Genomic DNA, 16,082 nt, shown 5'->3' with positions numbered 1-16,082 from the left:
AGTTAGCGCATTGAAGATGGGTCGAGGCCGGGTCTTCCAACATGACAATGACCCGACGCACACAGCCAGGATAACCGAGGAGCTGCTCTGTAAGAAGCATATCAAGGTTCTGGCGTGGCCTAGCCAGTCTCCAGACCTAAACCCAATAGAGAATCTTTGGAGGGAGCTCAAACTCCGTGTTTCTCAGTGACAGCCCAGAAACCAGACAGATCTAGAGAAGATCTGTGTGGAGGAGTGGGCCAAAATCCCTCCTGCAGTGTGTGCAAACCTGGTGGAAAAACTACAGGAAACGTTTGACCTCTGTAATTGCAAACAAATTCTCAGGTGTTCAAATACTTATTTGCAGCTGTATCATACAAATAAATAGTTAAAAAATCATACATTGTGATTTCTGGATTTTTTTTTTATTTAGATTATGTCTCTCACAGTGGACATGCACCTACGATGACAATTTCAGACCCCTCCATGATGTCTAAGTGGGAGAACTTGCAAAATAGCAGGGTGTTCAAATACTTATTTTCCTCACTGTACTAGGGGTTAAGGGTCTTGCTCAGGGACACAGTGGGGAATTGAACCCGGCTCTCTCACACCAAAAGCACGTGTTTTATCCACTCCTCCATCACCTCCCATTCTAATTTTAAGGAGCACATTATCCATCCATCAATTGTCAACTGCTTATACTGTGTACAGGGTTGCGGGGAGAAACATGTTATGTATATGAAAATATACAACATTGGAACCATTATGGACAGTATCAGTCTACATGTCCATTAAGAGTCCACACAGTTTGGCATGCATGTAAAAACAAGTTCTTATACAATATATTAACTTTACTGGTGTCTGATACATTGTTCATGTTTAAGATTGTGACCAGTTTCTTTGCCACCAATGCAGATCCTGGACTTCGGGCTGGCTCGCAGTACTGACGCTGAGATGACGGGTTACGTGGTGACCCGTTGGTACCGGGCCCCTGAGGTCATTCTGAACTGGATGCACTACACCCAGACCGGCAAGACAATCGTAGCTGTTTTTACCTCTGTCCTTGCTATGGTCTTAGTACAGAGTTGGCCTGCTGGTGCTGTAACTGTGACTGTCTCGTGTGAAAACATCCCAGCACTAGATACGGTTGTTTTCCTTTCAGCGATGGCTTGTATAGAACTTTATGGGTCAGCAGTTTTTATAATTCTGACGTTGGTGCATGAAACGAATTTGAAGTAGCATGGATAAATCTTTTTCCCCCTTAATCTGTCGAGAGTTGACACAGATGGGTCTGACAGCAGCCTGAAAGTGCCGAGACTCAATGACAGAGCTGTCTCTGCAATGAAACTGACTTTCCCAGGATTTATGTTTCTTTAGGAGATAGGGGTTTTTCATTTTGTAAGCAGCCTGTACCGAATGGAGTGTCACACAGAAAGAAACTCTGGCATAGGAATCTTTCACGGGATTGTATTACTCACCAAGTATTCCGCATTGTACACAAAATAATAGATTCCGCACTATCTTAAATAGGAAGTTTGAAATGGGATAAATGCCACCTTCCTCATTTCTGCTACACTGTGCTAAACTTAAAACACTATTATTGATGTATATTCTGCTTGGGTTCTCACTGATGTTTTTTCTCTGGTGTCTATTCTAGTGGACATCTGGTCTGTGGGCTGTATCATGGCAGAAATGATCAGTGGAAAAACCCTTTTCAAAGGGAGAGACTGTATCCTTTCATCTGCCTTGTCCATTTCCTGGACTTTTTAAAGCCCATGTAAAACGAAACGATGACATAGGTTTCAGTATACAGAGACTTTATTAAATCATTGTGATAATAAAAGTGATTGAAAGCCACTTGATTAAACCATGACAGTTTCATTTGATGAGGTGTATTGGTCCTATAAATCAGGTGCAGAATGGAACACAAAACGCAGTTGGAGTATATTACATGCAGCAAAAGCAAGACATTTCCTTAGGCAGCATCCAATGCAGCTACTGCTGCACTGTACTACATACTTTTTCTACATGTTTTATATTTTCCTTTTATGTTCTTTTTTGCACCCTATACACTTCACTGGTTTTTTAATGCCTACAAGCAAATAAAGCTGTCACTCTTTCATCAAGTGGCATTCCATTTCCTTTAGTATTCTGTTTTATGGGCCCGCTTAGAAACCCTACTTTCCACTTTTTTTGAGTGGACGCTTGTTTATTGAACCCCAAGGACATCCCAGGTTTAAAAGTCCTTGATTGTAACCCCTTCATTGCCAGACATGGACCAGTTGACTCAGATAATGAAAGTAACTGGAGTACCTGGCCCAGAGTTCATACAGAAGCTTGACAGTCCAGAGGTAGGACAAATTACTATGTGTGTGTGTGTGTGTGGGTTTCATAAATATACATGTGCCATGAAACTACAGTTACACTGAAATGCTTTTTTAAATCACTGATCCCAGGGGTTGATAATTTGCTGATATCCCCCAACTTTAAGCTGACAAATTAAAAGTATTAAGTGATTTCCCCCAGGGTGAAAGTGAAAATGCTTCACCCCTTTATAATCGCTTAGAACACAGCACACTAAATCTTTCACTGACACCCATGCAAATAATATGAACAAGGCTAGTCCCACTAGCAGTTTTTGCATCCAACAACAACAAACTGAAGATTTACTAGTACTGGGAGTAAACAATATAAGATATGTCCTGAGGGTGGCACTAGAAGTCAGGGCATCAACAAAAAGCATGTAGCAGAAAGGGTTAATGGAAACAGTTATTTAAATACATAGTAATCAGAGAAATTTTATCTACAGGGTACCACAAGTAACAGCTTAAACACATATCGATTTTCTCATTAAACCCAGAATCAAGAACTGAATGATAATTGATTATATTTATTAGTGTCATGCTTACCTGCGTGCATATTTTGCTCTGTATGCACACATTTCTGTGCATCAGAAGCTTCATTAAATGTCCTTCAATAAATGTGACCAGATATTTCACACCTTTATATCATAACCCTGTCTTTGTTGATAAGCCAATATATGGCTCAAATATGGTGAATAATTATTTTGACGGTTTAAATAAATAAATAAATACTACATCATGGTTTACATAGGCTCAGTGGTACTGTTTTAGACGCTTACTTTTATTTCTCTTTTCTCTTTAAAAACAGGCCAAAAACTATGTTAAGGCCCTTCCTCGCTATCCCAGAAAAGACTTCTCAACGTTGTTCCCCAGAGCCAGTGCAAATGGTGAGTTTAACCACAGCCTTTTTCTTGGGCTCGACTGGTCCACAAATTATTATTTACATCTTTTTGTCACGCTTGAGACACATTTAGTAGAAGTACAGTCTTTTACTACTACCCACAGTGCTTGGCCACTGCAGCAGTTGGGGATTATAACTTTGTTGTTGAAGTAATCGTAATGTTCATTTTTGTCAGTTTCTGTCTGAATATTGTAACACCGTAATGACTGTCCTTGTACCCTGTTCAGCAGAGTGATACATTTTCTGGGAGCAACAGAATTTCTACTTTTTTGTATATTTTGGAATGAGCTTAAATTGTTACATTAAATAGGTACAAAATAAATAGTAAAATGTTTCCTTTGGTATGCATAATTTAATCATCTTATTCTGAAAAGCTTGCAGCAACCTGCCATGTGGCACATTTACTGACATGTACAATTTGATGGTTTTTATGTTTAAACAAATTGTTGAATCACTATGTACCTCCGACCCTTTGCAGGTATCGACCTGCTTGAGAAGATGCTGGTTCTGGATGGAGACGAGAGGCCAACAGCCGAACTGGCTCTAGAGCACCCATATTTCGACAGCCTAAGGGAACCAGACGACTTTCCTGAGCCTAAGCCATACGATGACAGCCATGACAACGCCACATTGACCCTGGATGAGTGGAAGCGTAAGTGAAAAACATTAAGCAAACAGAAATTACCTTAATACAATCAATGTGCAGATCTGAGTTGTGTATACATACACTGTGTAATATGTACCTGTCATTTACAGATCTCACAGAATTTATGTTATAGTATCAGTTAGGATTTCATTTGTTTACAGTCGTTTTACATATTTCTCAGAAAAGAGGCCTTTTACAGAAAATAGAAAGACAATTTTTTTTATGTATGAGAGTCTTAGTGAACACAGTAAACAGTGGAAGAGCGCTATTGTCATGGTTTTTAAATGATTGAAGTGAACCTTTTAATTATTCTTGGTGTTGGAGATGCTGCACGTGCAGAAAACAAATTGTTTTCCCCTTTTGTCCATAGGGTTATGTTTCAAAGAGGTGAAAAGCTTTGTGCCGTTCCCACGGCGGGACTCTAAGAGGAAAAACACCCTGACTATGTCTCAGTGACCTGATGAATGTCTTTTAATTACAGATGCCACTAGCTACACAGCATACAGCCAATGGTGCCCTTGTATATTCTAACTATGGATTCACTCTATTTCTTTTACCCTAGATATGTTTAGATTTTGAATCAGTGTTCAGAAGAGTGACTATTTTAAAACTGTCAATGTGCAATTGTTTCCTAAGTGTAGATTGCTCTTTATGTTACACATTCCCAGTGGATTGTTTTGCAAATGTATTATGACCTTATATCACAGGGTTTACTGTGAGATTTACTGTAATATTGTTTTCCAATTAAACAATAAGAGAAGATGTGTATGAAGTTTTGTTATTCCAACAAATAGAAAATGTTGCTGCCCACAACAGACTACGCAAAAAGACTCATAGCCAACTAAAATCTCTTGGCATAAATTAGTGCAGTGCTGAGTTGAAAATAGCATCTTATATGTTGTTAGTTAAAATGATCAGATAGGGACAAAATCTGTTTCTTGCCTGTGAATGCCCTGAAAACCTTTTGACGGACAATGGCCCCAGAAGATCAGCAGTTACTGTGAATGTGCAATGTGTGACCAGTGTTATATGGAAAATGTGACCATGTCAGTGTGTATGATGCTAAAAACTAAGTGGCCCTTTCTTCATGTCTCTGCTTGTTTCACTTTGTTTTTATATTTCTAGGTCATCTATTTGATTATGGGTCCACATCCACACACATGCATTAGATACCTTACCATGGAACACACACATGTTAAAGGCTTGTTTCTTTTTCTGTGTGTGTGTGTGTGTGTTCGCGCGCGCGCGCGCGTAAATAAGAATAAACAATTCATGAGCATGCATGTGTGCGTGCATGTTTTGTGCACATGTGACAAGACAAGTGTCAGGTTTCCACACCAGCGAAAACAGTCAGATAAAGATAAAGTTCAGAGCGCTGTTTTGAAAGACCTGGTCTGGATGAAAACCCACATGCATACAGCTGTACTAAGATCAACACATTTCTGTCGTATAACCTGATGGTTGCGCGCGAAAATCATAGTGTGCTGACGTCATGGGGGCGGGCTAAACTAGGATCAATCTGCTGTGATAAAGGTGCCCACCAAGAGCGGAAGTGAGACATTTTGCTCTCAAAATAAAATAATGTAACTTACTGAATACAATGGCAACTCGTTGTGCGGTTATAAAAGATATATTTTATATTATTTTAAAGTTATTTCTCCTTCAATATTTAGTTTTAAAAATGACTGCATCACTTCAAGACAACAGATAAGATACAAGAAGATCAAATATCCCCTGAAAATTGTGTGTTAAATCAGTAAACAGTAACAGCATAGTTTTTAGTGATTCAAAAACAGTGGAAATAGTTAAAGCAAGAATACATTAAAAATTTGTGATTTATTATATGTAAATAAAAAGTGTGGGAAAGAGTATCTCTGCACTTAGCAGAGACTCATCCAACATATATCATTCACTACGTGTATTGATAACTACATCACTTTGTTTTAGACTGAATGGCAATGAAATACTGCAAAAAGAACATGTTGCCAGCCAAAGCTAGGACAATTAGGTGTAATTAAAGTCTGTTTCATATTAAATGGAATTATCTTCAGTGGTGGAAATTATATTAGGTTGGTAAGTAGGTTTATTGCCACAATATAACAAGTCATAGAGTGAAATTGAGTTTTTAACTCCCTTCTGCTACATAGCAGACAATATACATTAATACAGAATCAATTATAAAAAATGGCAAACAGAAATAAACTATATTCAGTGGAGCAGTGCTGAGGATGAAGTAGAGTTTAAGAGTCTGATAGCTTGGGGGGGAAAGCTGCTCTGCAGTCTGCGCAGGCACCTCACCTCACCGATAACACTGATGCTCGGGATATGGGTACCAATGATCATCTGAGCAGTTTTAATCACCCGCTGCAGAGCCCTCCGGTCCTGGGCCGTGCACATCCCATGCCAGTGATGTTTCCAGTCAGGATGCTTTCTATTGCTCCTCTGTAAAATCTGACAAGCACAGGAATGTGGCCTTATTAAGCTTCCTCAAGAAATATAGTAGTTTCTGAGCTTTCTTCACCAGCGTGGAGATGTGAGACGACCATGTCAGGATCTCTGTGATGCTGATTCCCAGGAACCTGAAACTGTTCACCTGCTCCACCTCAGCTCCACTGATGTAGACAGGAGTGTGTGTCTTTATCTCCTTTATCCTGAAATCAGGATCAGCTCCTTGGTTTTGCTGACGTTGAGCAGTAGGTTGTTCTGAGAGCACCACTCTGCAAGATTATCGATACTAAGTCTCATCGTTGTTTGAAATCCAGCCGATGATGGCGGTGTCATACGCAAACTTCACAACAGAGTTCTCTCGATGTCGGGGGATGCAGTCGTGGGCGTACAGCGTGAACAGAAGGGGGCTGAACACTAGAGTGGAGGAGGTGTGTCCACCAATCCGAACAGACTGGGTCTATTTGTGAGGAAGTCCAAATATGAAGGATATTTACTGAAGCACTGTAGCCCAGTGGTTCTCAAACTTTTTCACATCAAGGGCCCCAAAACACAGTCATACATTTTGTCATTGTGTTACTTATGGATGGAATAATAGTGAAAATACATTTGAACCCTTTCACCTGGAACCCCCTCAAGGACCCCACTTGAGAACCAATGCTGTAGCCTACTTTACTCTCCTTCACTTCACTTTTTTTTCCTTTCAGTTTTGAGGCACGTGTCCTTTCTTGAGTATTTCCATTTTCTGCTACTTTATACTCCACTACATCTCAGAGGTATATATTGTACTGTGTACAACACTACATTTTTAGTTACATTGCAGATTCAGATTATTAATACAAAATATAGTCAACAAATAAATTAGATGTTTTATTATAAAGATAATTGAGCCTCAGGAGGAAATTAACTAGTTACCCAGGAGTATATAAATAAAATTAGCTCCACCTTTAACCAGCTGCAACAATAAAGTGATGAACACAGTAAAACATCTTAGACTGTGATTATAATCCAGTAATACATATTACTCTGAAATGGCCATTCAGCATAATGAGTACTTTTTACTCTTGGTACTTTAGGTATGTTTTCATGCAAGTACTTTTAGGTTACTTTAGGCTAAGTAAAGTTTTGAATACACAACTTTTACTTTTACTATAACTTTTACTATAACAGAGTATTTCTACACTGTGGGTATTAGTACTTTTACTTGAGTAAATAATATGTTAAACGTTTTACTTCTGATTATTATATCAGTTGTAAATGAGTTGTATGAAAAAACTGTATACGATAATAAGGACTTTATTTTGAAAGATGTATCCGGAAGACCTGTGGTTTTACTTCGGCTAATTTCAGTTGAGCACATACTCTAGTAGAATCCAAATAGCTAGCCAGCTAGCCGAAGGAGGCTAGTGTTTCTCCTTCTCACAAAATTAGGTCGACAATAATCTGTTTCTCATAATATCAATGTAAATATACCACTCGTGTTCTCAACAAGCATTTGGGATTGTCTGCTTGTCTCCCAATGCCGTGTTGTAAAGGAACGGAAGCGTTATAATATAGCGAAATAACGTTATACCGGCTGTACCAGCAAACTGGCTGGCTAGCAGTAACGTTAGCTCTCAGCTTAGAGACTACAGCAGCGAGGAAGGCGGCTGGCTAGGCAACCATTACTGTAGAAGAGGCTACAGACCGCCGGCTGTAGAGCTACCTGTGTCAGTCAGTTGCCATAATAGGTAAGATGGCTCAAGTTTTGTAGCTAACGTTACTGTTTCTTTATTATAGAGTGGCTCTGAACTGTTAACTCCGTTTTAGCTAGCAACGGTTTAACCGGTCCTTTTCTTGTCAATGTTAAAAAATAACAAGCCAGCTAACATTGGTAACCTTAACTTACTGTCCATGTTTTAAAGTTAGACGATTAGCTAGCCGTTATCGTAAACTGTAACGTTACTTCTTGTCTCCCTACTTTTATGTCAGAGTACTTCTGTCACAGTACCGTGCCTTTGTCAATCCAACCAGATGAAGCACTGGTTCAACGCTTCAAAACTATTATTAAAATTTAAACCGTGGAAGAGCTTTTAACAGGGTTTTTAAAACTGTAAATATGGCTGACATTTTACTACCGAAATAAGGACACTGAGCAGTTGAAACTGTCGTATCCTTAAAGCTGATTGGTTCAGGGGTGGATCAGTCAAATTATCCTGAAAGCCGATTGGATGTACCGGTTGTGTTATGGCTAGCCCTGTTAGTAGTTGCCAGCAGTTTATGAGATAAAGTCGAGAATCATCTACAGATTATTTTTCTTTACTGGCCGTGTGTGTATTCACAGTGAAGAGAGACCCTCAGCTAAACAGTTGGCCAGTTGTCAATACATAGGTCAGGGTTTTTCGAGTTGAGCTGTGTGAAGGAATGTTTACACTACAGGTGGTATTTACCATGTCCCTGCCTAATACCGCTGTGCATTGAAATGCAACGCACAAGATGTTTCTGAACGAGTTAATGTGTAAAGAAGCATGTTTAGCATCTTTAGGCCTTAGTTTTATGGCGTTGTGAAAGCAATGGCATTCGATTTTGTTTAGTCCTATTAATATTATATAACGATCACAATGGGAAATTAAGCTAGTGAAACAGCAGAAAATAAATCTAGCTAAATAAGAAGTTATTACTGAACAATAAAAAAAGCTCACAACAGCAAAATATTACACAAGGACCATGCTATCCATCCATCCAATGCTTAAATGATGGCATAATATTTTCATATTTTAATGTAGCACCATCAAATGCTTATTCTTGTACAATATATGTTTTATATATTGTCTGTTGTTTACAGTCTGACAACATATCTTATTTTATTTCTTTTTAAACCAACAGGAGGGAACGTGTGATTGGTGGCCTATGAGGAAGCCACGTCGAAAAGGCCAGGTGGCTGCAGGAGGTGGAACCGATGTCAGGAAGTCCAATGGGACAGTTGGCAGGCGTGGGGGTGCCCGCCAGCGATCCCCGTCCCCTTACAGCCTCAAAGCATCTCCAAGCAGAGAAACCCTGACTTATGCTCAGGCCCAGAAGGTGGTGGAGGTGGAACTGGATGGTAGGCTTCATCGCATTTCTATTCTGGAGCCATTGGAGGTCATTACTGAAGATGAGATGATGGCTCAGGACATTAGTGAGTGTAACAGCAACAAGGAGAACAGTGAGCAGTCATCATCTCCCACCAGCAGTGTCCAAACAGTCCGCAAAACAGTCACACCAAGAGGCCGCAGGAAAGACTCCAAATGTCCTCCTGTCAAGTCGCCACCACCTTCCAAGAACCACTGCCCCAATTCTCATCCACAAACGCCTGAAAAGTTTAAGGCAACGGCTTACCATCACCACATGACCCTCCCTGAACCTAAGTTTCACGTGCTAGAAACCTTCACACCAGTCGAGGCACCTCCTCTGCCTACGGCATATTACCGTTACATTGAATTCTTGACTGATGAGCAAGAAGCTGAGGCAGAATATGACATGGATGAAGAGGACACCGCCTGGCTAGAGATGGTCAATGCGGGCAGGACGTCAGAGGGTCACTCAGCTGTCACACCAGACACCTTTGAGTTGCTGGTGGATCGGCTGGAGGAGGAGGCGTACCGGGAAGCACGCAGTCGGGCACCCTCTCAGAGCACTATTGACGACGATGCCTTCTGCTGCGTGTGCCTGGATGATGAGTGCCTCAACAGCAATGTCATCCTCTTCTGCGACTCCTGTAACCTGGCTGTGCACCAGGAGTGTTATGGAGTGCCCTACATCCCTGAGGGTCAGTGGCTGTGCCGCTGCTGCCTCCAATCCCCTCAGAAACCTGTTGACTGTGTTCTGTGTCCGAACCGTGGTGGCGCCTTCAAGCAAACAAGTGACGGTCGCTGGGCACATGTGGTCTGTGCCATCTGGATCCCTGAAGTCTGCTTTGCCAACACAGTTTTTTTAGAACCAGTGGAAGGGGTCAACAACATTCCCCCAGCACGCTGGAAACTGACCTGCTACCTGTGCAAGCAGAAGGGCCGTGGTGCATCAATTCAGTGCCACAAGGCCAACTGTTACACCGCTTTTCACGTCACATGTGCTCAGCGTGCTGGCCTGTTTATGAAGATAGATCCTGTGCGAGAGGCAAACATCAATGGGACCACGTTCTCCGTTAAGAAGACAGCATTCTGTGAGGCCCATTCACCGCCGGGACAAGAGACTGTCTCAGATGAAGAGGGTGAAGGAAGAGTGGTGGGCAGCAAAGGGAGAGCTAGTAGAGGATGGAGTGCCTATACAGAGGGCCCTATAACACCGAAAAAAGGCAGAAAGTCTAAAGATGATGCCAAAATGGATAAAAAGAAAGGGAAGAAGAGTACAGAGTCAACAGCAACACACACTGCTTCAGTTACAGTGCCTCAGATACCCACAAGCAGGTTAGATTTTCTTTTATTATGATTACATTAAAATACTGTGCTTCTGTTGCTGTTCAACAAAAATTAGACACCCTTTTTAAATCTTTGCCAAACACCTAGTGAAGATCAACTTTGTAGAAACATAAAAAATAGCAGCTTTTGTTGGAGATTTTTGGATTTGCTAGGTTTAATTAAGCATGGGTGTACAATTACAAGAAACTAGTAGAGTTGCCAGAACTGATGTCAGTCATGTAGAGGGTAAGACCAACCTGCATCCTTGTGTTGTACAGGCTGAATATCATCTGCAAAGGAATCCTCCTCCAGAGGAAAAACCAGTTCATGCAGAGGCTGCATAGCTACTGGTTGCTGAAACGTCAGTCGAGGAATGGTGTGCCCCTCGTCCGTCGTTTACACTGTAATTTCCAATCCCAAAGGAATACTGAACAGGTGAGTGCAGGAAACAGAACTGCAGCCTTCGCACTCTTTAACTATACTAGTCTAATGATTTAACTATTGTGGTCTAATGATTCAATTTTTGTGATGTCTGTGAAGATTCTCAGTCATCCAGGTCATGGTTATCCAAGGTGGGTTCAAATGAAGGGCAACTGGACTTGGTTGAAGATATTCGAAAAGGAACTGCTTCCTTCAGTTCGTTTTCGAATATCTTCACCAATATCTTCACCTTTTGGATGAGAGGTGAAACCTCTTCGAGTATCGTTCAACCAAGTCCAGTTTCCCTTCATTTGAACCCACCTTGGAATTTCAATCAATTTATTTTGTTATTGTCCTACCAAACAATTTCTACAATTCATTGATTGCCTTTAGATACACGTCTGATACATGTTTATTCAAGTGAGCTCTAAAAAATGTATTGTACTTTTGTAGCCTGAGGTGGATGAAAAGGTTTCTGCTGCAAGAGAAGCACTGAGATACTGGCAGAAGCTGCGGCATGACCTTGAAAAAGCCAGGCTGCTGGTGGAGCTCATTCGCAAGAGGGAGAAACTCAAACGAGAACAGGTAACACACACGGATGAATCTGACATGCTAAGAGGCCCTGACGAACTGTATTGCGTTCTCCATTGTAGTCTGAAGTTCTGAGATGTTTGGGTGGTCTCACTTTTCTTTTACTGTCCTATAGAGAATATACGTTGATATCTCTTCTTCATGTAATAATGCCTAACCACAAACCAACACTTGGCTACTGTGAATGGGTAGAACTGAGTAACAGGGAAAAGTAAAGGCCATCAATATTGACAATTCTACATGAGGTGTGCTGGACAACCAGTGGTCTGTGGATGTTGAAATCTGAAAAGATGGGGACATTTTTATAGAAATATTTAGATTAGTGCTGGGCAACGATTAAAATTTTTAATCGCGATTAATAGCATGATTTTCTTGCAATTAAACAAATTATGTTCTTTTTCCCAGCAGTATTCCCTTTACACAGTAGCAATAAAATATTTCTTGTAAATCTCAACTTAAATATTAATGCAATCAAATAAAATATTAAACCTAAGCTATTTGCCACTGCCAGGGCGTTACCTTTTATGTAGCTTGTTAAAACAAGTTGCCATCAGAGTCCAGTTGAAACATTTTTCGTACCAGCAGAAACATTTTTCTTTTATCAGGGAGCATCACAAACAGTCTCTGTTCAATCAGTAGCAATTTTCCCTGTTAGAGTGAGGTGAAGTGGTCGAGCACAAGGTGTAGCGACAAGCGGGTGAGTTCCCCTTCGCGGTTGTGCTCGCCTCACGCACACGCCCGCCCGCCAGCTGCCAAAGTTAAATTGTCTTGAACTTTTTGTTTGCGACGTGCAACACAAATCATTGGAAGAGAGACTGATCCTCGCTGTTTGTGAGTTTCCAGAATCTATTACTGTTTACTAAATAGGACACCAACAACTAAAACTAGATGTAGGCCTTTCAGGTAAAGTTATGTAGCCTATAATTTTAATTTAAGTTAAATAGGCTACAACGGAGCGCCTGCTGTTTACTCACGGAGCGCTGTCTTACTTCTCCCACAAGCTGCATCCAGCATAGTCTGCTGAAGCCTCCCTCTGCTGCTTCTTTGGGTGGGTAATTTGCAGGCTGATCAACATCCCACCTCTCCTGTGACCCATGGTTTGACTGGATGTGTATTCATAGCCAGAATAAATAATAATAATATTTAAAAGTTAACTTGACAGAAAATACCTGTCTGTATTAATGTGCCCAGCCCTAATTTAGATTTTATCACTTTTCATACAGAAAACCATAAGTTTACATTACACGGTGCCTCACAAATATCGCTTCGCATTGCTTCTCTTCTCTTTAGCCTTCGGCAGCATGTGTCTGAATTCTTTATGGTTGCAACTACTGTGTATGTTGATGACATGACATGCAGGTCCTTTTTACAACTGCAGGTCAAAGTTCACCAGGCAGCTCTGGAGATGGAGCTGACCCCGATGTTGGTGCTCCTCCGCTCCGCTCTGGAGCAACTACAGGAGAAGGACACAGCTGAGATCTTTGCACAGCCAGTCAACATCAAGGAGGTCAGACATTTCACTGAGACCGGATGCACGCAGTTTATATAAAGTTGCAAAGTGGGAGGGCCTGCTGGTTATGCCAGATAATTATGATCCTACAGATTTATGTTCTTACCACCAGTTTAAAGTATTTCATCTTTGTTTCTGAGAAATCTTGTCTTGTGCGTCATTTTTGACGGACAGATCTAAAGTACTACCCATGAGCCTTGGCTGCTATGAAGGAGAAGCCATTCACAGGTGCAAATCTCAGAGGTGGCAAATTCAGAACGCTTCATTGTTATGAACACAGGGCTCCATAGTTGCTGAATTAACCCACAACTGACCCAGGAATTACTCCAGAAGTGCTCCCAACTTTGAGTCACGTAACATTGTCTGTGGGGGAAAATGAATGGAATTTTTGCTGGGATAGCAATGGAGCAGTGGATAAGATGCGTACCTTTTTATGTGAGTGACCTGGGTTCGATTCCCACTGCGACACATCCACCAATGTGTCCCTGAGCAAGACACTTAACCCCTAGTTGCTCCAAGGCGTGCAGCCTCTGACGCATATAGCAATTGTAAGTCGCTTTGGATAAAAGCGTCAGCTAAATGAATAAATGTAATGGACTTCCAGAACCAGGGGTGCCCAAAATAGAGCCTCCCGCTCCGCTACTCTATAGGACGTTAGAAAATTATTAGAACAGCAAAGGGGTTAACCTGACTGAACTAACTTTTCCCCCTGTCCACATTTTTTCACTGTCACTAATTTCTATTTTATTTGCCAATCTGTTGTGTCCTAAGGTCCCAGACTACATGGAGTTCATCAGCCATCCTATGGACTTTTCCACTATGCGCTCTAAGCTGGAGAGTCATGCCTACCGCTCAGTGGCTGACCTGGAGTCCGACTTCAACCTGATGGTGTCCAACTGCCTCCTCTACAATGCCAAGGACACAGTCTTCCACCGGGCAGCGTTGCGTCTCCGAGACTTAGGGGGAGCCATACTGCGCCATGCCCAGCGACAAGCCACAAACACCGGCCTGGACCTGGACACTGGCATGCTCCTCCCAGAGTCACCACAGAAACGAGACTTTTACAGCTGCACCTGGGAGGATGGTAAGTCACAGTGGTGCTATTCAACAGGAAATATGAACACACACATCTTTTGTACTTAAGATACTGGTCTGTATGTATCACTCCCATATGATTTAATACTTATTCAGATATACTAGTGCAGTGCCCGTTCACAGGGACCAATGTGACGCCCCCTACCCTTTCTAGATATTGTAGTGCTTGTTGAAAATATGCGTCTCACATTGGTTTACCGATATAACACTGAAACAACATGACGGTTGGCAGAGACACTGCTAGATATTCAGCCATCCATTTCAACACATTAGTTTCTAACGTAGGCCTATAATAAACCTGCGTGATGACTATAACTCCGTTTCAACACTTCACTACCACATCGGAGCATATAAGCCCCACCCACGTGAGCGTACCCAGCGCGGCATAAGCCCTCGCGAGCTGATCCGCTGTGCCCCCGTGAGCGTATTTATTAATTAATCAAGAGGCAGACACACACACACACAGATTCCTAAGATGGTCTGTGATAAAGTACATTTACATTCACATCAATATACCGCAACACAAAGTTTACTAGATGGGATTGAAATTTAGTTTGAGATTTGATTAGAACCCTATTTTTGAAAGCATTCTTACTTTACAGCATTTTTCCACTTCTGCACAGTACTGTATGTAGAGTGAAAATTGTGAGTTATGCAGAAAATGTTTAACAATAGTTACAGCTCCTTTCCATTCTGGTGTTTAGTTACACTCCCACTCGCCCACTCTGACTACATACGCAGTCATTGTAAAACTCTGTGTATCTTTGTGTGATCAGCGAGAAAGCCGTTAAGCCGATCTCTAAAAAAAAAGCCATAGCAACTCAATCTTGATCGAGATTTTTCTATATGTGCTGGCAATGGTGCGGGAGGAGTAGCGCAGTGAAAATCCACACAGAACAAGAACTGTGAGTCTCTATTGTCGTTTGCAGGCTTTGTTGCTCATCAGCTAAAATAAGCAACTCCGCTTTAAATGGAAAAACATCTGTTTTAAAGTCATATTTGTTGCACCTTTTGTGGGACGTGCATGCCAGCTTCGCTGTTAGCCTAACTCTTTCTTTGTGTCCAGTTGACAGTGTGCTGGATCCAGACAACCGGCTTCATATGACGGTGGAGGAACAGCTGAAGGAGTTGTTAGAAAAGCTGGACTTTGTCAGCACCATGCGATGCAGTGGCGCTCGAACTCGACGTATACGTCTGCTTCGTCGCGAGATCAACAACATCCGCTACAAACAGGGCCAACATCCCCGCCACAACCTTCTCAATGGACATCTGAAAGAAGACGATGAGGATGACGAAGATGATGATGAGGAAGATGACGACAAAGACACCAAGGCGGACAACGACCTCTCGTCTTCGTACAAAGGTGGGTGATGAAAAGCACTGAAAAATTCAACAGTATGAAATTGCCAATGCATGAACCTTTTTTAAAAGCCACTTTTTTTCAATGAGACCAGTTGTGAACATAAGCTAACGGAACATTGTCCTCAGGTAATTGAGCCAGGGTCCCCCCCACGCACCAACCCCAACCACCCCACTGTCTCCAGTCTAGTAAGTAGGGGCCCACAGAGTCTCGTTAGCCATGGCTGCCTCACAACTCGTCTCTCCCAGTGCACTCTATGTCTGCACCTCTTCTATACATCACTCTCATGGACTCACCACTCTCCATTGGCCACGTACAGTCATGTCATATCATCCCACTTCTGACTACAGACAGTCT

At 41.7% G+C, this 16,082-nt stretch overlaps 2 protein-coding genes across 5 annotated transcripts in view; both read left to right on the top strand.

Annotated features, from left to right (window-relative positions):
- The window catches only part of mapk13 (mitogen-activated protein kinase 13), an 11,094-nt gene extending 6,439 nt beyond the window's left edge, over positions 1-4,655 (top strand). Inside the window, exons 7-12 of the mRNA XM_046057319.1 lie at positions 895-1,009; positions 1,637-1,708; positions 2,251-2,330; positions 3,151-3,229; positions 3,722-3,895; positions 4,260-4,655. Of these exons, the coding sequence (XP_045913275.1) occupies positions 895-1,009; positions 1,637-1,708; positions 2,251-2,330; positions 3,151-3,229; positions 3,722-3,895; positions 4,260-4,345 (606 nt within the window). The 3' untranslated portion in view covers positions 4,346-4,655. The remainder of the gene's footprint in view (positions 1-894; positions 1,010-1,636; positions 1,709-2,250; positions 2,331-3,150; positions 3,230-3,721; positions 3,896-4,259) is intronic.
- A 3,054-nt stretch (positions 4,656-7,709) lies between these two features.
- brpf3b (bromodomain and PHD finger containing, 3b) overlaps positions 7,710-16,082 on the top strand; it is a 13,548-nt gene continuing 5,175 nt past the window's right edge. For 3 of the 4 annotated variants that reach the window (XM_046057312.1, XM_046057311.1, XM_046057310.1), the window contains exons 1-7: positions 7,711-8,064; positions 9,200-10,758; positions 11,028-11,184; positions 11,623-11,754; positions 13,139-13,267; positions 14,042-14,354; positions 15,432-15,728. In XM_046057312.1, coding sequence (XP_045913268.1) covers positions 9,224-10,758; positions 11,028-11,184; positions 11,623-11,754; positions 13,139-13,267; positions 14,042-14,354; positions 15,432-15,728 — 2,563 coding nt within the window. In that variant the 5' untranslated portion in view covers positions 7,711-8,064; positions 9,200-9,223. Of the gene's footprint in view, positions 8,065-9,199; positions 10,759-11,027; positions 11,185-11,622; positions 11,755-13,138; positions 13,268-14,041; positions 14,355-15,431; positions 15,729-16,082 lie in introns of all 4 variants that reach the window. The other variant, XR_006826129.1, reaches the window with a different exon arrangement.

Source organism: Micropterus dolomieu, linkage group LG08 (assembly GCF_021292245.1).
Source record: "Micropterus dolomieu isolate WLL.071019.BEF.003 ecotype Adirondacks linkage group LG08, ASM2129224v1, whole genome shotgun sequence".
NCBI classification, from domain to species: Eukaryota; Metazoa; Chordata; class Actinopteri; order Centrarchiformes; family Centrarchidae; genus Micropterus; species Micropterus dolomieu.
The sequence above is the reverse complement of the archived record's forward strand: the minus strand, read 5'-3'. Positions and strand labels throughout refer to the sequence as shown.